The 23,385-nt window shown below is 40.8% G+C and overlaps 3 protein-coding genes across 9 annotated transcripts in view; all 3 read right to left on the bottom strand.

Moving 5' to 3' along the window:
- Positions 1–3,600: 3,600 nt before the first annotated feature.
- LOC124071994 (C-type lectin lectoxin-Lio2-like) lies at positions 3,601–5,051 on the bottom strand. Its single transcript, XM_046413109.1, has 6 exons — positions 4,958–5,051; positions 4,675–4,786; positions 4,464–4,591; positions 4,232–4,363; positions 3,979–4,090; positions 3,601–3,759 (listed from the first exon to the last, which is right to left on the bottom strand). The coding sequence occupies exons 2-6, from the start codon at positions 4,742–4,744 to the stop codon at positions 3,692–3,694; spliced, it is 510 nt and encodes a 169-aa protein (XP_046269065.1). The 5' UTR covers positions 4,745–4,786; positions 4,958–5,051; the 3' UTR covers positions 3,601–3,691.
- A 5,479-nt stretch (positions 5,052–10,530) lies between these two features.
- Positions 10,531–12,059, bottom strand: LOC124072508 (C-type lectin lectoxin-Lio2-like). The gene is made up of 6 exons (XM_046413980.1): positions 11,955–12,059; positions 11,672–11,783; positions 11,461–11,588; positions 11,229–11,360; positions 10,976–11,087; positions 10,531–10,756 (listed from the first exon to the last, which is right to left on the bottom strand). The coding sequence occupies exons 2-6, from the start codon at positions 11,739–11,741 to the stop codon at positions 10,689–10,691; spliced, it is 510 nt and encodes a 169-aa protein (XP_046269936.1). The 5' UTR covers positions 11,742–11,783; positions 11,955–12,059; the 3' UTR covers positions 10,531–10,688.
- A 1,851-nt stretch (positions 12,060–13,910) lies between these two features.
- ldlrap1b (low density lipoprotein receptor adaptor protein 1b) overlaps positions 13,911–23,385 on the bottom strand; it is a 31,863-nt gene continuing 22,388 nt past the window's right edge. Inside the window, exons 6-10 of one of the 7 annotated variants that reach the window (XM_046412632.1) lie at positions 22,495–22,590; positions 20,186–20,319; positions 19,755–19,789; positions 17,968–17,999; positions 13,911–17,268 (exon numbers count right to left, since the gene is read on the bottom strand). In XM_046412632.1, coding sequence (XP_046268588.1) covers positions 17,222–17,268; positions 17,968–17,999; positions 19,755–19,789; positions 20,186–20,319; positions 22,495–22,590 — 344 coding nt within the window. In that variant the 3' untranslated portion in view covers positions 13,911–17,221. Of the gene's footprint in view, positions 17,269–17,967; positions 18,000–19,754; positions 19,790–19,893; positions 20,320–22,494; positions 22,591–23,385 lie in introns of all 7 variants that reach the window. The other 6 variants (XM_046412634.1, XR_006845391.1, XM_046412631.1 and 3 more) reach the window with 6 other exon arrangements.

The raw sequence follows: 23,385 nt of genomic DNA, 5'->3' as shown, positions 1-23,385 counted from the left end.
TTTCAGGGATCCTGCAGCATCTTCAAATAGGTACATACGTGGCTCCGGTCATGAAATACAGTTTTAAGTGTTGTGTTACACAGAATTGGATCATCAGCTCCAGACTGACGTTTGTGCTCATCTTCTTTGTGCAGCTGTGCACAGAAAGCTGCTGCTGTTGCTTCTCACAGCAAGTGAATCATGGTCCTCTTCTGCCACCAAACCACATATTGTCTGTAAAATACATATTCTGAGCTTATCTCTGATCTCATTTTTGTACTTTTGTTACCTTTGTCCTGTAAACATTTTACTTGTTGATGGTTGAAACCAGTGAACATGGTGACATCACTGAAAAGCAAGCAGATGGAGAAAGAGACATGAGCAGTAAGACATTATTACGTCTGACAAGTGTCTACATAAGTAGAGGCCGGCATCTCAGTCACACCGGAGAGGAATGAGCGAGCAAAAACTCACCACACAAGAAGAGAACAAGCGGTGCTGCTTGAACACCAGCATGAGGTCAACTCAATCGCATCTTTCTTTGCCTCAAAACACCAACTTTTCCAACTCAGCCAACCAAAAAAATGTTCCGGTGTTTCCACTCAGGTGGATGGACACACACTTGAAGACTCAAGTCACAACTAACTTTTGTGTTCATTTTAAAAATATTCAATTGTTTTGCTACATTATTACAGTTTGTGACTGGGTCACAATGGTAGAAAGCCTCAGTCATCTTTGGGATGAACTGAGCTTGGTCGGCAAAGACGAACAACAGGAAGCAGTGGGACATAATTACACTGCAGCAAAAAGTTGGACAGAGACAGTCAGGGTAGAAAGTTGGATGTCAAACCACATGACCATCACAGACCAGACCAAACGTCCCGTCTCATGCTTCAAGTCAGCATGTTATTTTCTAATATTTAACCAAAGTGATCAGTTCATGGACACACTGGGCTCCTACGGTACAGAATGAACACAGACATACAAAACTATGATGGGAAGCTTGCACTGCTAGTTACAAGTAACTGAAAAGTAGCCAATGGATCACATAACAAACCAGAGGAAGCCTTTATGAACTAACCATAACCACATCCAGTTAGGCCTAATGTTGCTCTGCTTTCTACCCATAAGGACAAACTACACCCAGGTGAAAAAGCCACCTGATCCCCTCTTGTAAAAAAGGATGGTGATAAAAGTCACGTCTTCTGCACTGAAAGAAGCCTTAGGGAAACACTTGTACCATTATTATTGATATTGCAAAATAATTTTTTCGTGTTGAGAGCCAAGATCAACACGTTATTCCACAAAATGACTGTCACGTGTCTCTTCAATTTTGGGTTTCCACATCTTTATTCTTTTAAATATTCAACCAGGGTACGTCTGCATCCTGAAAGATACTTCCATGGCTCAGTTTCACCAAAGTTCAATGGCCTTTATTCTCAGCGTTTCATCAGTTCATAAACTGAAATGTGAATTTAAAAAATTGACTCTGCTTTTACCAAATTTTCTGTCATTAGTTCATTTACAAAATCTTTGATGAGTTTTTTCGCTCATCAAAATAACTCATTTCATTTCAAACATATTCTAGCCTGAGGAAAGGTTTTTCAGACATTGTTGGATTTGTTAAAAGTACACAGTATTTCAAATGAAACATTTATGTGAACAGTCATCAAGAAAAAGCAACCACAAAACAGCAACAAGCACAAAATTCTGAAGATGTCACATACAATAAGTGTTTACATCTCACAAGCATACAGTAACTGCAAAGCAAATATTGCAAGTATGGTGCTAAAGAAATGTGCACTGAGCAGTTTGACTTTGAGTCCTATTATCTCATATTTGTCTTTATACACGGCCCGGTTAAGTATTTGTTGTTATTTTTGACTTTGTCAAACTGAAATTCGTTTTACAGTTTTTTAAAATAAATGCATTAATGTGAATTTCCAGCTTTTGAGTAACTTGAGAAGAAAGAAGAGACTTGGAAGAAAAAAGATACAGAAGCCTTTCAAACAGTTTCAAAGCAGCACTAAAATTATGACTTGTGTTTTGAGTCTCAAAGGCTAATTAGCAAGCATTAATGCTAACTAACAAGCTAGCATTATTACCCAGTTGACAGGGGAGAACTCAAATTTAAAAAACATAAGTAGAAAGAAAACTTAAATTATTGGACCTATTTGATGTAGAGTAAGATGGTAGTTCAGCTGAACTGAGGTCAGTCTTTGCACGGTCAGTGTTCCTCTCTTGTGGTGATGGTTAGGCAGTAGCTTAGCTACTAGCTTCACAAACAAATTCTCACTTTCCAAGGTTTGTCGACACATCTCTCAATAATTAGGTCATCAAGTGCATTTTAATTAAAAGGTGTTACTTGTTTAATATTCAATTCAATGTATTCAACGAAATGTACTTATATAGTGCCAAATCATAACCATTAATCATAAAAGTTGTTTGATGATGCTTTCCGATTAGAGCATGTCTAGGCCAAGCTCTAGACATGTGTTGGTGCAGAGTAACCCAACAAGACCCCCATGAGCGAGCACTTGGCGACAGTGGCACGGAAAAACTTCCTTTTAGAAGGCAGAAACCTCGGAGCAGACCCCGGCTCAACGTGGGCAGCCATCTGCCTTGACCGCTTGGGTTGTGAGAGAGAGAGAGAGAGAGAGAGAGAGAGAGAGAGAGAGAGGGGGGGTGGGGGGGGAGTACATGGACAGAGTTGCATAACAATGTACCATTGCTGGAAAAAGTTGTGAGTTCAAGACTCAGGTAACGCAAAAGGAACGTCTTATACCTTCTTGGGAATTGTCCTGTGAAAATTAGAGACATAGCATCAAGGTTTAACGACAATTCTGGTCCAGGCAGTTCTGTTCATGGGCCTGCTGTATTTCTCATTTGGTCCTTCTCCTCCTCATCTTCCTCCTTTGTCATCCTCCACCTCAATGCTTCAGGTTAGAACGCAATAGTATCTTGTACATTGAATCTGGGAACAGGTACTCTTCAGTTGAAGTGCTGAGGGCCCATTGACTTAGAAGTTAGTGTGAGGCTCAGCAAGCATGCAGTAAAGGAAACTGACCTTTTAACACATGTTAGAAAATCGAACGTGAAGTTTTTTAAGACATATAAAATGTATAAGAAATGATAAAAATTGTCGAGACACACATTACAAACACAATTCATTTCATGATGAAAATAAACCAAAAATCGTCAAATGTGGCAGAAAAACAAAAACATGCAAAACTGACGCTATGAGGTAGAAGAAAGAAACGTGTGATGAGGACATGGACACAGGAGCCGACCACATTAGATTCTGTGGCAGAGAAACTGACAGAGAAAGCACTGGGATCAATCAACTTTGTCATGAGAATCACAGACTTATTGCCTTGTTGAGACCATTCTGTTAAAGGTTTTGAGGTGTGTAGATATTAAATGTCCTTAAAAGTGAACTAACAACCATGTATTTTAATCAAATAGATAACTAATTCTAAATCTAGACAACAGAAAACGATAATCACCAACAATCATGTGAGCAGAACACACAAATAAAACAAGAACCATGGACGTGTGTTTTCTGATGCTGATAGTTTATTGGAGTCATTTTTTTGTTCTTTTTTCTTAATGCTTAAAACTTGCTGCATGTTTGCAGTGGTTACCATGAAACAAGCCCAGCTGCAGCACATTTTAAAAGATCATCTTGTCAATCGAACATTACTGATGATGATCACATGTTTTTGGCACACATAAAGGGCCTCTTGGAATAGCAGTTTTCATCGTTCCAACGTCCCCAACCTGGAAAACACAACATGAACACCAGCCGTGTCATTATGTGAATTCAACATTTACGTAAATTAAAACACTCTGTCTGAATCCTCCACTGGTTTAATGACATGAAGTCAGAGTCAAGACTGAATAACCTTTTGTTGTTATGTACAGATAAGTTACGCCATTTATTTTCTTCACCCCTTTGATTCATAAACACTCCCACTGCCCCATTTCTTTCTAACTTACTCCCGTAATTCATCTCGACACAGTGCTCCCTGAAAAACCAGTTGTCTGGTTGGCGTGACGCCCATCTGCTGAACCCCATGCGTCCACTTCCATCAACCCAATAAAAGCCATGCTAGAAAGAAAAGGTCAGTCAAATGGGAAGAAGAAACAGCATTTTTCTTTCTGTCAGTCATCACAGTATTTGATTCATCCGTCCATCAGCTCTCCACTCACTCATCTTCCTTATGTATGTACAGAGGAATTCAGGACTCACCCGACCTCTCCTGGCTCCAATCCAGAAAACCTGTTTCCTAATAGCAAACCTGAACATGTTACACAGCACTCTGTCATAGTTGTCAAGGTTGTGTATTGACACCAGTTGCCCACCGTCTGCCTTACAACGTTTCTGAAATAAAGAGAAATAAGAAGAAGAATCACATCCATTTCACCACGACTGTCTGAAAGGAATTTGTGTCCCCATTCTCACATATGTGAGTGTGTGTCACCTCTGCATCAGAAAAGGTCAGGAATTGTACGTAGATCTTCATGCATCGCTTGTTATCCAGCCTGTACCAGTCTTTCACATTGCATTTTACGTCTGGATACTTGCTGTTACAGATTCTAGAAATTGTAGCTTTAAGACAGAAGAAAGTTTGTCATGTTTGGCTTCCTGTTGGGTTCCTCTGTGTAGAACATTAGTGATGGGGTGATTCTTACCAACGTTAGCCTCCGCCATGTGCATCAGAGCCACCAGAAGTAAGATGGCAGAAACCACGAGAGGACGCATGGCTCAGGGGTGATTCTCTCAGCGCTCTACAGCTGGAATGGACTGTGGAAATATCACACAGTTCATCTCTGTTAGAAACAGCATTCAGTGCCAATGTACTGTAGCCTACAGCGAGTCAGGTCTGCATTTTGGTTCAATTTTCTATGCCAAAGAGCTCAAAGAAAACTTCCGCTCAGTTTCCTTACAACATCCGCAGGAACAAGAAGGACTCACCACAGAGGTTCGATTGCGGTTCCTCGTCTTTCCCCGGTCTGAATATCAGTCGCATCTTCTCCACACTTAAATACTCGTGGCTGATGCCCTCAGCACCGTCCGATTTTAATGTTCACACAATGTCAGAAGAGCGAGGCACACCTGGTAGGGGCAGGGCACCAGACAAACAGTCACATGACACCTTTCAGGGATCCTGCAGCATCTTCAAATAGGTACATACGTGGCTCCGGTCATGAAATACAGTTTTAAGTGTTGTGTTACACAGAATTGGATCATCAGCTCCAGACTGACGTTTGTGCTCATCTTCTTTGTGCAGCTGTGCACAGAAAGCTGCTGCTGTTGCTTCTCACAGCAAGTGAATCATGGTCCTCTTCTGCCACCAAACCACATATTGTCTGTAAAATACATATTCTGAGCTTATCTCTGATCTCATTTTTGTACTTTTGTTACCTTTGTCCTGTAAACATTTTACTTGTTGATGGTTGAAACCAGTGAACATGGTGACATCACTGAAAAGCAAGCAGATGGAGAAAGAGACATGAGCAGTAAGACATTATTACGTCTGACAAGTGTCTACATAAGTAGAGGCCGGCATCTCAGTCACACCGGAGAGGAATGAGCGAGCAAAAACTCACCACACAAGAAGAGAACAAGCGGTGCTGCTTGAACACCAGCATGAGGTCAACTCAATCGCATCTTTCTTTGCCTCAAAACACCAACTTTTCCAACTCAGCCAACCAAAAAAATGTTCCGGTGTTTCCACTCAGGTGGATGGACACACACTTGAAGACTCAAGTCACAACTAACTTTTGTGTTCATTTTAAAAATATTCAATTGTTTTGCTACATTATTACAGTTTGTGACTGGGTCACAATGGTAGAAAGCCTCAGTCATCTTTGGGATGAACTGAGCTTGGTCGGCAAAGACGAACAACAGGAAGCAGTGGGACATAATTACACTGCAGCAAAAAGTTGGACAGAGACAGTCAGGGTAGAAAGTTGGATGTCAAACCACATGACCATCACAGACCAGACCAAACGTCCCGTCTCATGCTTCAAGTCAGCATGTTATTTTCTAATATTTAACCAAAGTGATCAGTTCATGGACACACTGGGCTCCTACGGTACAGAATGAACACAGACATACAAAACTATGATGGGAAGCTTGCACTGCTAGTTACAAGTAACTGAAAAGTAGCCAATGGATCACATAACAAACCAGAGGAAGCCTTTATGAACTAACCATAACCACATCCAGTTAGGCCTAATGTTGCTCTGCTTTCTACCCATAAGGACAAACTACACCCAGGTGAAAAAGCCACCTGATCCCCTCTTGTAAAAAAGGATGGTGATAAAAGTCACGTCTTCTGCACTGAAAGAAGCCTTAGGGAAACACTTGTACCATTATTATTGATATTGCAAAATAATTGTTTCGTGTTGAGAGCCAAGATCAACACGTTATTCCACAAAATGACTGTCACGTGTCTCTTCAATTTTGGGTTTCCACATCTTTATTCTTTTAAATATTCAACCAGGGTACGTCTGCATCCTGAAAGATACTTCCATGGCTCAGTTTCACCAAAGTTCAATGGCCTTTATTCTCAACTTTTCATCAGTTCATAAACTGAAATGTGAATTTAAAAAATTGACTCTGCTTTTACCAAATTTTCTGTCATTAGTTCATTTACAAAATCTTTGATGAGTTTTTTCGCTCATCAAAATAACTCATTTCATTTCAAACATATTCTAGCCTGAGGAAAGGTTTTTCAGACATTGTTGGATTTGTTAAAAGTACACAGTATTTCAAATGAAACATTTATGTGAACAGTCATCAAGAAAAAGCAACCACAAAACAGCAACAAGCACAAAATTCTGAAGATGTCACATACAATAAGTGTTTACATCTCACAAGCATACAGTAACTGCAAAGCAAACATTGCAAGTATGGTGCTAAAGAAATGTGCACTGAGCAGTTTGACTTTGAGTCCTATTATCTCATATTTGTCTTTATACACGGCCCGGTTAAGTATTTGTTGTTATTTCTGACTTTGTCAAACTGAAATTCGTTTTACAGTTTTTTAAAATAAATGCATTAATGTGAAATTTCCAGCTTTTGAGTAACTTGAGAAGAAAGAAGAGACTTGGAAGTAAAAAGATTCCAAGGTTCGTCGACACATCTCTCAATAATTAGGTCATCAAGTGCATTTAAATTAAAAGGTGTTACTTGTTTGATATTCAATTCAATGTATTCAATGAAATGTACTTATATAGTGCCAAATCATAACCATTAATCATAAAAGTTGTTTGATGATGCTTTCCGATTAGAGCATGTCTAGGCCAAGCTCTAGACATGTGTTGGTGCAGAGTAACCCAACAAGACCCCCATGAGCGAGCACTTGGCGACAGTGGCACGGAAAAACTTCCTTTCAGAAGGCAGAAACCTCGGAGCAGACCCCGGCTCAACGTGGGCAGCCATCTGCCTTGACCGCTTGGGTTGTGAGAGAGAGAGAGAGAGAGAGAGAGAGAGAGAGAGAGAGTTGTGAGTTCAAGACTCAGGTAACGCGAAAGGAACGTCTTATACCTTCTTGGGAATTGTCCTGTGAAAATTAGAGACATAGCATCAAGGTTTAACGACAATTCTGGTCCAGGCAGTTCTGCTCATGGGCCTGCTGTATTTCTCATTTGGCCCTCAATGCTTCAAGTTAGAACGTAACATTGCCTTGTACATTGAATCTGGGAACAGGTACTCTTCAGTTGAAGTCCTGAGGGCCCATTGACCTAGAAGTTAGTGTGAGGCTCAGCAAGCATGCAGTAAAGGAAACTGACCTTTTAACACATGTTAGAAAATCGAACGTGAAGTTTTTTAAGACATATAAAATGTATAAGAAATGATAAAAACTGTCAAGACACACATTACAAACACAATTCATTTCATGATGAAAATAAACCAACAATCGTCAAATGTGGCAAAAAAACAAAAACATGCAAAGCTGACGCTATGAGGTAGAAGAAAGAAACGTGTGATGAGGACATGGACACAGGAGCCGACCACATTAGATTCTGTGGCAGAGAAACTGACAGAGAAAGCACTGGGATCAATCAACTTTGTCATGAGAATCACAGACTTATTGCCTTGTTGAGACCATTCTGTTAAAGGTTTTGAGGTGTGTAGATATTAAATGTCCTTAAAAGTGAACTAACAACCATGTATTTTAATCAAATAGATAACTAATTCTAAATCTAGACAACAGAAAACATGTTGACTTTTTTCCTCATTATGATCAACGGGCACTTCAGAGGTTCAGCAACAGTCCACTGCCACCAGATGGCAGTGCAGTCTCTTACATTGAAACAAAAAAACTGGCCCACATTAAATATATTAATTCATCTATTTTTCCCCTAATTTTAAGGTCAGAGTTGACATACCTTACAAAGGAACATATTCCCACCTAGCCATTGCAGTATCCAGCCATGTAGAAAATCCAGGTATCATTTGTTGAGGTATCTGTTGGTACGGCCCCTGCTGACCTCCCAGTACATAAACTCAAAAGCACCACCTGTTGGTTTCTTATGGGAATCCAAAAATGTCGCATTAAACTTTCCATTGGAACAATTTCTTCCATAGAGGTAGAAAGTAAGGCGTTAAGAAATGATGATTTCCATGAGCAATATTTTGCAGGTAACTTGCCCAATTAATGAAATGGTCTTTAAAATGTAAGAAAACAGTGAAGAATTCACATCGTCTTTTATCCAAAACAGTTCAAAAGTTTGCTTGACTAACAAAGACTAATCAGTCAAAAACCTTGTTGCAGATTAATTTTCTGTCAGTCGACTGACATTAATTGACTATGTGGCTCTGGTGGAAACAGTGAAAACTGTCTGATGAGATATTTGTGGATTACCCTGAGTAACCAAGGGATTCTTGATCTTCACGTACAATCTGAGGGGGAATGATGTGGTCAATCTGACCCCAGAAAAGAAATGGCCTCCTGCAAACACCACAAGATTTGGGACTGGCAAAACTGGCAAACTGGTTGCTTTTCAAAAGTGTCAGGGTCTTGGGCATGTGCTTACTAACTGTGCAATGAGAATGATGTACTTGCATGTAAGGTCTGAATTTAGTGCCTTCCTTCCTTCTGTCTGGTGAGCCACATGGGCCATTGGGTTCAGCAGCTCAGTCTGACATCTTCAGAAAACACAAACATACTTGATTACTGATGGTCTGCAGTACATAGTGATGTTGGAGGATGGGGTGAAAAGAAATGCTCTTCAGAAGCAAATGTGAGAGAACAAAGGAAGTAAATATTAATAACCAATGCAGCAATTATACCATTAGAGTAAATTCTGATCATTATAACATGTACGTTGACTGACAGGGTTTTGTTTTTAATCAATTGTGCTCACCGGTGGCAGCGTACAATGACCGTCGTAACCGTCAGTTATTAGAACGAAATTCTTGAAATTATACTCACTTGTACAGTTAACAGTGTAAGGTTCCCCCTATGGAGAGGAAACAAAAAGACAAAACAATGAGATCATTAGTGTGTGGAGGTTGGAGGAAAGACATTTTCAAATGAATATCTTCAGCTCCATAGTTTGACAAGTTTATCCAGAGTGCCATTATCGATGCCATTATCCAATTTGTTAGCTGTTTGTAGTAATATTTTTCATATAAAATGTGTAAGGAGAGGAAATAATATTTTGCCAGCACAATCAGCCTGTCAGCTAATGACAGTCGTAGGGAATTCCCTTACTGTGTGTAAGAGCCCTCCCCTCCTATTTGCTCATGTCAGAGGAAACTTAAAACTTTGTTAAATTTCCGACAAAAAGCTGCAGGATCTCGCATGATGGTACAAGATGTGAGTAACAGGAAACTGATGATGAAATGTAACTGTTTGTTTGATTGTTATAGAAATGGCATGAAGCCAACCTGAAAGTTTTAGACTTTAGACAGCATCATCATTCTGTTTCCTCAGGAATTTGAGAGCTCTCCAGGAGTTTCCCTCTGGTGGGGAAACCGGTGACACTTCAGTGAGCTGTCTTTGTGCTGCCTGGGCAAAAGATGAATGAAGTAAATCTGCCTATGAGTATTTGCTCCATTATTCTGCAGTTCACTTCAATTCATATCCATTGGTGAATTGGAAACATCTTCCCGATGCTCGTCTTGTCTTACTTCAAACACCACAAATAACCAGAAGGATGAACAAAGTTTGTTTGCACACAATGGTAAAACATGGGCATAAACACATCATCGCTGAAAGGTCTTTCATATATTTTAATTTTTGAGTTAGTCAGGCGCCGTATTGAAAAGAAAGCTGGAAAACTTTTGGAAAGAATAGGAACCTGTATCTAACCAACACCCACATGGAGAACCCTCATTAAACGGTCATCATTTACAAAACATGCTGCAGCATCAGTCTGCATTATGTCTCTACAGATTCATATTTTAATAGTTTGTGTTTTGCATTGATGTGATGACATCAGTACAGATGGATGGATTCTTTTTGAGTACCTCCACAATGGCACCAACAATCATGTGAGCAGAACACACAAATAAAACAAGAACCATGGACGTGTGTTTTCTGATGCTGATAGTTTATTGGAGTCATTTTTTTGTTCTTTTTTCATAATGCTTAAAACTTGCTGCATGTTTGCAGTGGTTGCCATGAAACAAGCCCAGCTGCAGCACATTTTAAAAGATCATCTTGTCAATCAAACATTACTGATGATGATCACATGTTTTTGGCACACATAAAGGGCCTCTTGGAATTGCAGTTTTCATCGTTCCAACGTCCCCAACCTGGAAAACACAACATGAACACCAGCCGTGTCATTATGTGAATTCAACATTTACGTAAATTAAAACACTCTGTCTGAATCCTCCACTGGTTTAATGACATGAAGTCAGAGTCAAGACTGAATAACCTTTTGTTGTTATGTACAGATAAGTTACGCCATTTATTTTCTTCACCCCTTTGATTCATAAACACTCCCACTGCCCCATTTCTTTCTAACTTACTCCCGTAATTCATCTCGACACAGTGCTCCCTGAAAAACCAGTTGTCTGGTTGGCGTGACGCCCATCTGCTGAACCCCATGCGTCCACTTCCATCAACCCAATAAAAGCCATGCTAGAAAGAAAAGGTCAGTCAAATGGGAAGAAGAAACAGCATTTTTCTTTCTGTCAGTCATCGCAGTATTTGATTCATCCGTCCATCAGCTCTCCACTCACTCATCTTCCTTATGTATGTACAGAGGAATTCAGGACTCACCCGACCTCTCCTGGCTCCAATCCAGAAAACCTGTTTCCTAATAGCAAACCTGAACATGTTACACAGCACTTTGTCATAGTTGTCAAGGTTGTGTATTGACACCAGTTGCCCACCGTCTGCCTTACAACGTTTCTGAAATAAAGAGAAATAAGAAGAAGAATCACATCCATTTCACCACGACTGTCTGAAAGGAATTTGTGTCCCCATTCTCACATATGTGAGTGTGTGTCACCTCTGCATCAGAAAAGGTCAGGAATTGTACGTAGATCTTCATGCATCGCTTGTTATCCAGCCTGTACCAGTCTTTCACATTGCATTTTACGTCTGGATACTTGCTGTTACAGATTCTAGAAATTGTAGCTTTAAGACAGAAGAAAGTTTGTCATGTTTGGCTTCCTGTTGGGTTCCTCTGTGTAGAACATTAGTGATGGGGTGATTCTTACCAACGTTAGCCTCCGCCATGTGCATCAGAGCCACCAGAAGTAAGATGGCAGAAACCACGAGAGGACGCATGGCTCAGGGGTGATTCTCTCAGCGCTCTACAGCTGGAATGGACTGTGGAAATATCACACAGTTCATCTCTGTTAGAAACAGCATTCAGTGCCAATATATTGTAGCCTACAGCGAGTCAGGTCTGCATTTTGGTTCAATTTTCTATGCCAAAGAGCTCAAAGAAAACTTCCGCTCAGTTTCCTTACAACATCCACAGGAACAAGAAGGACTCACCACAGAGGTGCGATTGCGGTTCCTCGTCTTTCCCCGGTCTGAATATCAGTCGCATCTTCTCCACACTTAAATACTCGTGGCTGATGCCCTCAGCACCGTCCGATTTTACTGTTCACACAATGTCAGAAGAGCGAGGCACACCTGGTAGGGGCAGGGCACCAGACAAACAGTCACATGACACCTTTCAGGGATCCTGCAGCATCTTCAAATAGGTACATACGTGGCTCCGGTCATGAAATACAGTTTTAAGTGTTGTGTTACACAGAATTGGATCATCAGCTCCAGACTGACGTTTGTGCTCATCTTCTTTGTGCAGCTGTGCACAGAAAGCTGCTGCTGTTGCTTCTCACAGCAAGTGAATCATGGTCCTCTTCTGCCACCAAACCACATATTGTCTGTAAAATACATATTCTGAGCTTGAGAAACCAATTTTCAAGGCTTGTCGTGCTTTAGTACAACTTATCTCTGATCTCATTTTTGTACTTTTGTTACCTTTGTCCTGTAAACATTTTACTTGTTGATGGTTGAAACCAGTGAACATGGTGACATCACTGAAAAGCAAGCAGATGGAGAAAGAGACATGAGCAGTAAGACATTATTACGTCTGACAAGTGTCTACATAAGTAGAGGCCGGCATCTCAGTCACACCGGAGAGGAATGAGCGAGCAAAAACTCACCACACAAGAAGAGAACAAGCGGTGCTGCTTGAACACCAGCATGAGGTCAACTCAATCGCATCTTTCTTTGCCTCAAAACACCAACTTTTCCAACTCAGCCAACCAAAAAAATGTTCTGGTGTTTCCACTCAGGTGGATGGACACACACTTGAAGACTCAAGTCACAACTAACTTTTGTGTTCTAAGCACATTTTAAAAATATTCAATTGTTTTGCTACATTATTACAGTTTGTGACTGGGTCACAATGGTAGAAAGCCTCAGTCATCTTTGGGATGGACTGAGCTTGGTCGGCAAAGACGAACAACAGGAAGCAGTGGGACATAATTACACTGCAGCAAAAAGTTGGACAGAGACAGTCAGGGTAGAAAGTTGGATGTCAAACCACATGACCATCACAGACCAGACCAAACGTCCCGTCTCATGCTTCAAGTCAGCATGTTATTTTCTAATATTTAACCAAAGTGATCAGTTCATGGACACACTGGGCTCCTACGGTACAGAATGAACACAGACATACAAAACTATGATGGGAAGCTTGCACTGCTAGTTACAAGTAACTGAAAGTAGCCAATGGATCACATAACAAACCAGAGGAAGCCTTTATGAACTAACCATAACCACATCCAGTTAGGCCTAATGTTGCTCTGCTTTCTACCCATAAGGACAAACTACACCCAGGTGAAAAAGCCACCTGATCCCATCTTTTAAAAAAGGATGGTGACAAAAGTCACGTCTTCTGCACTGAAAGAAGCCTTAGGGAAACACTTGTACCATTATTATTGATATTGCAGAACAATTGTTTCGTGTTGAGAGCCAAGATCAACACGTTATTCCACTAAAAGACTGTCACGTGTCTCTTCAATTTTGGGTTTCCACATCTTTATTCTTTTAAATATTCAACCAGGGTACGTCTGCATCCTGAAAGATACTTCCATGGCTCAGTTTCACCCAAGTTCAATGGCCTTTATTCTCAACTTTTCATCAGTTCATAAACTGAAATGTGAATTTAAAAAATTGACTCTGCTTTTACCAGAATTTCTGTCATTAGCTCATTTACAAAATCTTTGGTGCTGCTCAGCAGCAACAGATCAACTTGCAGTTGTATGGTGCTGTTGTACATCATCATAATCAGTCCGACATGTTTTCACTTACAAAATGTTGCTTCATGCAAAGACAGCAAAGTGGTCCTCAGTTACAATCATCTGGTTGTTGTTGAATAGTTTCATTCAGCTTTTGGTCACAAATATGTTGTAGTGTAGTGAATGTTGAAGTCATGGAAAAATGTATGAGAATTTATTGATTTTCAATATTAAGACAGAATCAGATACACATAGCCACAATGGTATCTCTGTGTGTACAGACTATAGCTGTATAAATGCATGATGAGGATGTGGACACAGTGGCTTCTTTCCCTTCCATAATCAACAGGCACTTCACAGGTTCAACACCAATCCACCACCACCAGATGGCAGTGCAATCTCTGCCCTTCAGATTTAGGTTCACAAACATAAACCTGAACCATCCATGTCGACAGTTCAGGTTTCATTTGTTGAAGTCTTGAGGTATCTGCTGTTTTGAGGGTCCCCCAGCTGACATTGTAATACAATTACGGTAAATGAAAGTAGTGTAATCAAAGCACTGGCAAAATATACTTTAAAACTGGAGAGCAGCAGCATTTCAATGACAAATCTAACATCCAAAGCACAAGCAGCTCTTTCTAACACTTCATTGTTTTACATGTGTTCAAATTGCTTGGCATTTGTGTGGAGATTGGAACCAGCATTTTAGTAGTATGCATTTGTAAATCTTTGAAGACACATCCAAGACCATCTATCCACCCTACCATTATCTTCTTCTTATCCTGGGTTGCAGTGCAGATCCTATCCATAAATGTCACAAACAAACAAGAGACAAGGGGCAAACTTGGTGTTTTGGGAGTCCACCACCCATGAAAACATGTTTGACTTTGTGCTGAGAACACAGACATGGCTTTCACTTTTCTCATAAAGGGACCAGATGGCTCTTAGTAAATTCCTCAGTACCCCAAACTTCTGCAGGACTCCCTGGGGGACAATGACATAGGCCTTCTCCAAATATACAAAACACATGTAGGCTTTACCCCTCCAACAAGTCTGCAAGGTTCAAGAGCTGGTCCACTATTCCAGGACTTGCTTGCATAGCTCCTTCTGAATTGGGGATTCAACAGTTGGTCAAAGCTCAAATTAAACTTTCCTGTCGAGGCTGAGCTGTGCGATAATGGCAACAACCACCCGGCCTGTCACTCCAGAGGCACCGTTCCTGACCTCCACGCAACACTGAAGAGATGTGTCAACCAGGACATTACATCAGGGCGAATCTCACACACACCAGGCACCGTGCTGACTACCTCAGGGACCTCTGCCAGGAATATGGGTGAGTCTGCGCCAAAGTCTTCAGACTCTGCCTCTTCCACAGAAGACGTGTTACTTGTTGTCAGGAGATTTTCAAAGTATACTTTTCACCACTCAACAATATCCCAAGTCCAGGTCAGAAGTTCTCCTTCCTGGGTGAACACTAGCTAATCCCAGTTTTTCTCTTCCTGAGTTGTCAGTTTGCTAGAACTTTCCTGAGGTCAATCAAAAATCCTTTTCCATAGCCTCTCCGAACTGCTCCCACACCTGGGTTTTTGCTTCACAGGTTCAGATTAGGCAGGCCACCTGCACCAGGTTTCTGTGTCACTGCCCATGTGAGTCTCCCAGAATAACTAGAGTTCCAAGGTGAATCCCTGTCCAGTACACCACTCAGGGACTCTAAAAAGACTTGGTAGTCTGAGTTGCTCTTCAGTACATAAGCACACACACAACAGTCAGAGCCTTACCCTCAGCAACTCACAGAAGCATAGAGGCAACACTCTTAATCTCTGGGGAGAACAACACAGCAGCGCTCAGATGACGGCTTGTAAGCATCTCCACACCCTCACCAGCGTCTCCCAACCTGGACAACTCTGGGGCGAAACAAAAAACAAAAAAAAAGCCCAGGCTCTCTACAAGTTTAGTTCCAGAACCAGAGCTATGTGTGGAGTTGAGCCCACCTCTGTCTAGTTGGTGCAGTAGATGCACTGACTACTGGCAGTATGGACATTTGTGACCATTTTGAGACTACTTTCTCTCCATACTTCAGGGATTACAGGTACGTCATTTTACAAAATTACAGACATAGAAGCTGATTTTGGAATAAACATTACGCATACACAATTTGACTTTGACTGAAATTTATGTAAATTAATGAATTAAATTAAAAATAACAATGCCAAAAATAACACTGGGAACCATTCCCGGAAAAAAACAGTAAACTAACAAAGTCAATGCAACAATATAATTTACCATACAGTGGTAGAGTGACAATAAAACAAGCTCACCCTCTTGAAGTTATGCTTTGTTGTTTCCAACTATGAATCACAATAGATTAATGTGACTTGCTGACAAACAAAACAACTCATGATTTCCCTCTGATGACAGTTTTATACTGAAATGTGCTACTATTGTTGCTTTTGCAGCTCTCTACAATGTTAGGAAATCTTGTGAGGCACAAGATCGTTGTCAACAGTGGACAGAAGATGGATGAGTTCATTGTGATTCAAAGTTGCGATTGAAACAAATCGGAAAAAGTACAATGTTAAGACTGAATACAAGCGCTGTATATAAGCTTAAATAATAAGTTGGATGCTTACTGACAAAAAATTCCCTCAAATAATGGATGAATGCAGAGTGCAAAAATAGATTTTGCATTAGCAATAAAATAAGATTGTCATTTTGTTCTCATCAATTTTTCACACAAACTTACTTTGACCTACACACACACCACTTCTTAAAGCTTTTGTTGCCCAACAAAAGGCTGAATCCTTGAAGCAAATAGGTAGTAACTTTATTGTTTTGCCCAATACTGAAACTGGTGCTTCAATGCCTTCCCCCTCCAGTCCAGTGACATTTCTCCATCTCTATGTAAATCCAATGTGACAGCACCTTTGTTGACCTTAACCTTAATGACACTCATGTCATTGTTCTCATACATTTCTATAATGTATATTCTCTCTCTCACACACACACACACACACGCACACCCCTCTCTCTTTAGCACATATGTACACAAGCACTTACCACAAACACATTACAAACAGTGAATAGGTAAACATACACAAAACAGGAAGTAATACACTGACTGTAACAAACATTAAATGACTGCATGTTGTTTCATAGAAAAAGCATAAATTGGTTTGTATTGCTTTGGCCTGTTCTGTGAGCAGCCCGCTCATGTTGTCCTTCTCTGGTCATGTAGGTGCAGAAGTATCAGGGAGCCACTGGACTGCACCACTAAGAGGACTTGGCAGCGGACAGAAGGTGGGAAACCTTACTGGTGTCACAGATGTCTCTATTGCCACTTCTCCACTCTCCAACAACGTTTTTGTCAAAATTTCTCTTTATCTTTCCCTGTTTTTCTTTCTTGGCAGAGGCTTCAGAACCCAAAAGTGTCTTTTTGTGCAGTGAAGTCTGTTTCCTCTTGGTCCCATTTGTCTGGGGACAGGCACTCTTCAGTGTTGAAGTCCTGAGAGTTTACCCCAATGTCCAGGACCTGGGGGTTAGTGCGAGACTCAGCGAGTCTGCAAGGAAGAGAAAAAAAGAGATGCGTTATTAGCAACTTCTGTGACAAAACCCATTTAATGGTCAAGATTCCTCTTATGGAAGGACAATTCATTACATTTTAAAAACTTGTGAACAGTGGGTAAGTACAGTGTGTACAGAATGCATGAGTTATAAACAAAGTGAAATTCCTATTTATAATGAAAAGAACCATGATAAAAAAGCAAAGTCACATGAGGCCAGATGTAGTGATAAAGTTATTCCCTTCATGAACTTATGGCAACCCAACATGAAACAAATATATAAAATAAACATAGAACATGCTAGAGCTACATGTGAACATATTTTTTATTCACCATGACTCTCTCATTCTGGAGTCCAAACCTGATGGATGCGAGGTGGAGACACGTAAAACGTTTGTGATGAAGATGTGGACAGAGTGGCAGACTACATCTGATTGTGTGACAGTGAATCTTGTCTTAAGGTCAGTGATGGACCAAACTGTGGAAATGATGAGGACTTTTTCCCTTTGAAGTATCTTAAAGTAAGCCATACAAGTCTCGTTAAAGGTATATGGCCTTAAATGAAATTGTGAAACTACATGAGTTTTGAACAGCCTGTGGAACACTGATATCCAGACAAATGAGCAGGCTTGAGTAGTGGATTGACTTGGGGAAAATGAGGTGGAAGTCAACAGATCCAGTGAATTACATCGTTACCTGAGTAGGATTCAAAGCTATCCAGACTGTGGCTGGGGGTGCAAAGGAAACATCACAAGTCAGGCAACAATTATTAAACTCTGAACTATTCTTAACACTCTGACAATTAAGTGAATGGATACATTTGTTGTGGCCTCAGCATGACTTGGTGTCCAAACTCTCATTCTTAGAGTTGACCAGCTTAAGGCCATAACATCAAGGTCAAGCATTTTACCTAGGTCAGAAAACATATGCACATCTTACTGGCTTTTTCCCTTCACCTCACGGCCACAACAGTGTTCAACATTCCACTGTCAGCAGATGGCAGCACAGTCACACAAACAGCGACCTAAAAGGTTCTCAACATTTGAATCCTATTCAGTTCACAGCGAAAAGGACAGTGACAAAACAGCTCATCTAAGATAATTTCACTTGCCCTAACACGAAAAAAAAAAAAAAAAATCAGAAGTTAAAAACAGCAGCTTTGAACCTCAGAACTGAAACTTTGGTGTTACAGCAAGACAGCAGATATGTGTGACGGCTCCACCATGCTGCCTGTTACATTTTGGAAGGATGACCTGGTGCCTGGGATGTTACATACTGAGCACTTTGATAAGATTTAGAGTGTACAATCTATCACTACTAAAATAAAGAATGAAAAAATCCTTTCCCGTCTCAGCCTAGCTGTAGATGGCGCATGCCTTTCTCAGGTTTACCCCTCTGACCACTCCGCTGTTTAATCTTTCAATATAAAATAACATTGTCAGGGGGAGTGATGAGGAGGTACATTTGCATCCAGAGTTTATTCTAATCCTCACTTCAATTGTACGTGCCACACACCAACTATCAGTTACACCGAACATATAAACACCACCATTCTATAGTATTTTCATTCACAGAATAAGAATTGTCTCTAATTTGACGTTGGACAAAGACATCAACATCAACCTAGACCTTGGACCCTTGAATTGCCTTCAGTTACAGAAATCTACATGTGGATGCATTTCTGCTTATGCTGGAAGCATCCTCATTAATCAAAGAGCAGAAGATTAACAGCATTAGGGTGCAATTACAACATGTGCAGACAAATAATCGTCTGATAACAGGGCTAAAATGACCCTCTTAGGGCTTGATTACAGAGACTGCGGAGCCCATTCTCCTTTTACTAACACTGTTGAATTACCAGGGGGAATGAAAAGCAGAGCCAGAAGAAATAAATGCACTAATAAAGTGTTGAATGGCAGTCCAAACAGTGGTAAACTTTTGCAATATACAACCTCACAGCAGACCACCCCAGCTTATCTGAGCGTGCTGCCGATACACACTAAATTGAAACATAAATCTTAGATGACTCCAGCTCCATTCTGATTAGTCTGCTGATGGTGTGAACAGAGTTTAAGGAATTCCAGTCTTTACAGGGAATGTACTTTCCTGTCAACCTTGAATCTGCCTATTATGAGACTGGAGTTTTCCACTGTGTGCTTTTATTCTTCTACAATGATAACACTGAAACAGCGCTATACTGCATCATAAGTTAGCAGCACCAGTTTTTAATTACAGGCTTTCTGAACTCCTATAAAATCAGTATGTGGGCCTGAAATGATGGTAAACTGAGCTTACAAAAGCTGCACGACTCAGGGCGGGTGGTGGCTGTGTTTCCCACTGCACTGGGGTGCTCTGAGGGAAAGGCAGTGTCTGTAACCAGAGCAGCCCAAACCCACGGGTGGCTATTTCTAGAACAGCAGTTTGTGTGGCTGTTTGGCAGAGGCCAAGCTTTAGGGAAAATCCAAATCCACAACGGCTCTCACCTTGAGAAAGCCTCGTCCAGACCATCCTCCAACTCCTGCCAGACAGAACATACACATACTGGTTAAAAGATAAAACCTATGTCTTGAGTGATTATAAGTAAAGAGTGCTTACTGATGAGATGCCGAGACACACACTCACACATGCACACAGTCACCTCTTGTCACTTTTCCCCGGGCTCAAATGGTCTTGCAGCCCCACACCCTCTGCAGCTATGTGACCATTAGATAAGGCCCGTTCTCTTCAATGGGCTATTGTCTGACTGTGCAGCAGCTGTAAAACTACAGACTCCACTCCTTTGAATACAGCAGGTACAGTACATCATCAGGCACTGTGGCTAATTAAGCAGTGTTTCCTGCATGGCATTCTTTTTTTCCTATCTTATCGAACCTAAGCAGAAGAAACTTACTGACCAGCCCAACTCTTGTCTTACCCATACAGTATTGTTGTTCTCTGTTGCGTGATTATGCACCATAAAGGGATCCGATTCAGTCTGCTTTGTTCCTGAGTGGACCAGCGCCATGTTGGCTCCCTCTGCCAAATCCAGAAGTTTTCCTGTGGCTACCTCTGTCATACAAAAAAGACAAACAATATTATAGAAAATATGCATACAAATGCATGAAAATTCACATCAATCTTCAATATTTACCATTAGATTTGCAGAGACTACAGTCAAACAATGAAGATAAATTTGTTTCAAGTACCTCTAATCAGATCCTAAGATTATCATACCCTCATGCAACAGTAAATAACAGCATGCATCAATTTTATGAGCCCATGCTATTTGTTAAAGCCCATTTTTCCTTATAAAGCCTCTAATGTATCACACAGATACAGCCATCTGTGGATTGTCACATTGTGATAAGTGAGCACGGAGTAACCTCCTGATATGCACACCTAACCACAGTGACACCACTGATCTGTAATGGGATTGGCTTGTAATGGCCTCATCTGATGATTAATGTGTGTCAATAACTAGTGTCAACAGTAATTTCTGTCTAGTCTTTAAGCTAATGAGAGCGGTAAAAACTCAATGACTCTTCTAATGCTAGCACAACTGAACTCAGATACGCACACTTTGTTTGCTGGCACTTAATATCCTTTAATGCCCTTTTTCTAAATTTCCTATTTTCCTCAAAGAGAGGCTCATATACAACTGAGTGAGAATGCAAAAGCAATTCCCTTCAACCTGTCCTCTCTGTCAACACTGGCTCAAAGGCATTTAGAGTATTTTGCTGTTATGAAGAAGGCAATAATGTGGGACTGGAACTGTCATTCATGTGGGAAGGAGAAAGGAGAACCAGCACATGTAATGCTAATGCCCCTGAGTTAACACTTCAGGTATTTGTTAGGGTGGAACTGGGGCTCCGGGGGTAAAGCAAAGCTGGCACATTTAACTAGAGCTGCAATTAGTCAATTAATTGACTAGATGATTGAAACAAATTATTTATGACTGAACTATTTTGATTATCTGAATTGTTTCATTCAAGTTTCAAGCAAAAACATAAAATACTTGGTTGCTTCTGAAATACAAGTATCTGCTGCTTTTCATTGTCAGGTCATGACAGTTAAGTTTTTTGACATTATACAAACTAAACCTAAATCGCTTAATCGAAAGAATAATCAGCGATAATCAGTGATGAAAGAACCACTAGATGTGTGTGTGAGTCCCTCTGACTGAACATGGCATGCTATCCGATTAGCCAGAGTGAAGGGTACATAAATGTAGCCTTCTGATGGCTCAAAAGCCCCGCTGTCCACAATCGTTGCTACAGGGCTGACAGTGAAAAGGAGAAAAATGCTCACCCTTTTTCACAGGGCACTCAGAAGCTTCTACTGTGCATTACTCTGCTGTACAATTATGTCAATTTGTTTCACAGAAATAAAATCCACTGGCAGTGAAATGACCCACCAAACGGTCAGTAGGATAAAGTTGGTCCAAAAATTGCACACCAAGCCTCTCTGTCACCATAGTCTGTTTCCAAGTCCTACTTTGGTGAGTCTTCTCACCGGGGATCATCCTTAAAACCCGTGTCAGCTGTAAAACACTACACATTCAGGGCCACAGCCCTGAATACAGTGTCAGAACAGATTTAGAGAGATCCCTCTCTGGCTGGAGGCCACCTGGCCAGCAGAAGAGGAAGCTGAGTACAAAGCTGACGTTTTCAGATGTTTGCCTGCGAAATAAAAGGCTGCCTCTGACTCAGACTGAAACCTCCAGTACTAAAAGGAGGTTTCAGGCTTATAAAGTAAGTTATTGTATCGTAGGCTGTGGACAATATGTGGAGCTAATAATGCCTTAAGGCTGTCTGGCTCACTAGATTTCAACAACATGTTTAGAAGGCATGACCCCCATATCACATCCTGCAACCTTCGTAAATTTGATCAAACCTGGAGGCGGGGGGGACTGGGAGACTGGACCTGTGTTTCCAGAGTGAGACAGCATACATTTGTTTGTCCATAAAATGACACGGCTTGTGAACTGACTTTTAATGGACCAACAACCCCTTTTCTATTATCATTACATATGATCATCCAAGAAATTAATTTGCTGTGCGCTGCAATGATGCAAGTGAGAAAAAAATAATCGAGAAAATGCAGATTGTCGTCAGCTGACCTGCAGGCTCAGTAAAGCGAACCTCTGACTAGTGGTTGAATACTCGGCTTCCCCTGAGGCAACGGTTGCTGTGACAGAAAGGGTGAGGGAGAGAGAAAGACATGATGATGGCTGACATGACTCACCTCCTCCCTTCAGGCTGCCCAGGCTGGCCGAGTTGTCCGGCTGAGGGTTGCCAGCTCCTTCTCCGTCTGAACCCGACTTCATTCGCTTCTCTTTCTCTGTGCAGGGAAACAATACGGGGGTAGAAGAAGAAAAGAAAGAAAAAAAATAGACTGTGAAGACAAGCTGGAAACATGGGCTAGAGCACCATAAAAAGGAACTGCTTACTTTTCTATCTGCTGAAAATTTGAGTATTAAATGTTTCACTAACCAAGCATATATTGTGTGTAAACAGATTAGCATTACTCAAACCATCTGCCAGCTGAAACCTGACAGGCGTTGTCTTCAGGCACCGTAACGTATGTTATACTTCATACAGCAGCAAGTACACTGACTGCAGCTTTTGAATAAATTAGGCATAGTGGGCATAGGATACCTGGGTGAGATGGATAACAGGCTCTGCTCTAAACTTTCTCACCTGCTAAGAAGGTTTTCTACACAGTGCAGGTCACTATGAGCAACTGACAACACTGTATTCATTATATTTTCCTGCACAAAACTGCTCTTTTTTTCTTTATAGCAGAGTAGGCTTGGATCTATGAAGCACGGAAAGCTAACCAATTAATAAAAACACTCGGGACTGGACACATATTTGGCAAGGGACAAGACGATACCTTGGACAGTTGAGAAGTCACTGTTTTATGACATTGAGCACTGCAGAGTGGAAGCTATGACATTTGACTGTATGATATATGAGCTTGAAATATTAGACTGTGGTAAAAATTCAAACAGCTGAAAATACCACTTTATGATGTGCACATTTAATATTGATATTTTTTATATAGGTTAATTATTTAGGTGACCTAGTAAGGCTATATAGGCCAAAAATATGAAGAAAGTATGAATTATCATGA

The sequence above is a fragment of the Scatophagus argus genome, chromosome 15 (genome assembly GCF_020382885.2).
Source record: "Scatophagus argus isolate fScaArg1 chromosome 15, fScaArg1.pri, whole genome shotgun sequence".
NCBI lineage: Eukaryota > Metazoa > Chordata > Actinopteri > Scatophagidae > Scatophagus > Scatophagus argus.
This window is presented reverse-complemented; position numbering and strand designations above follow the sequence as displayed.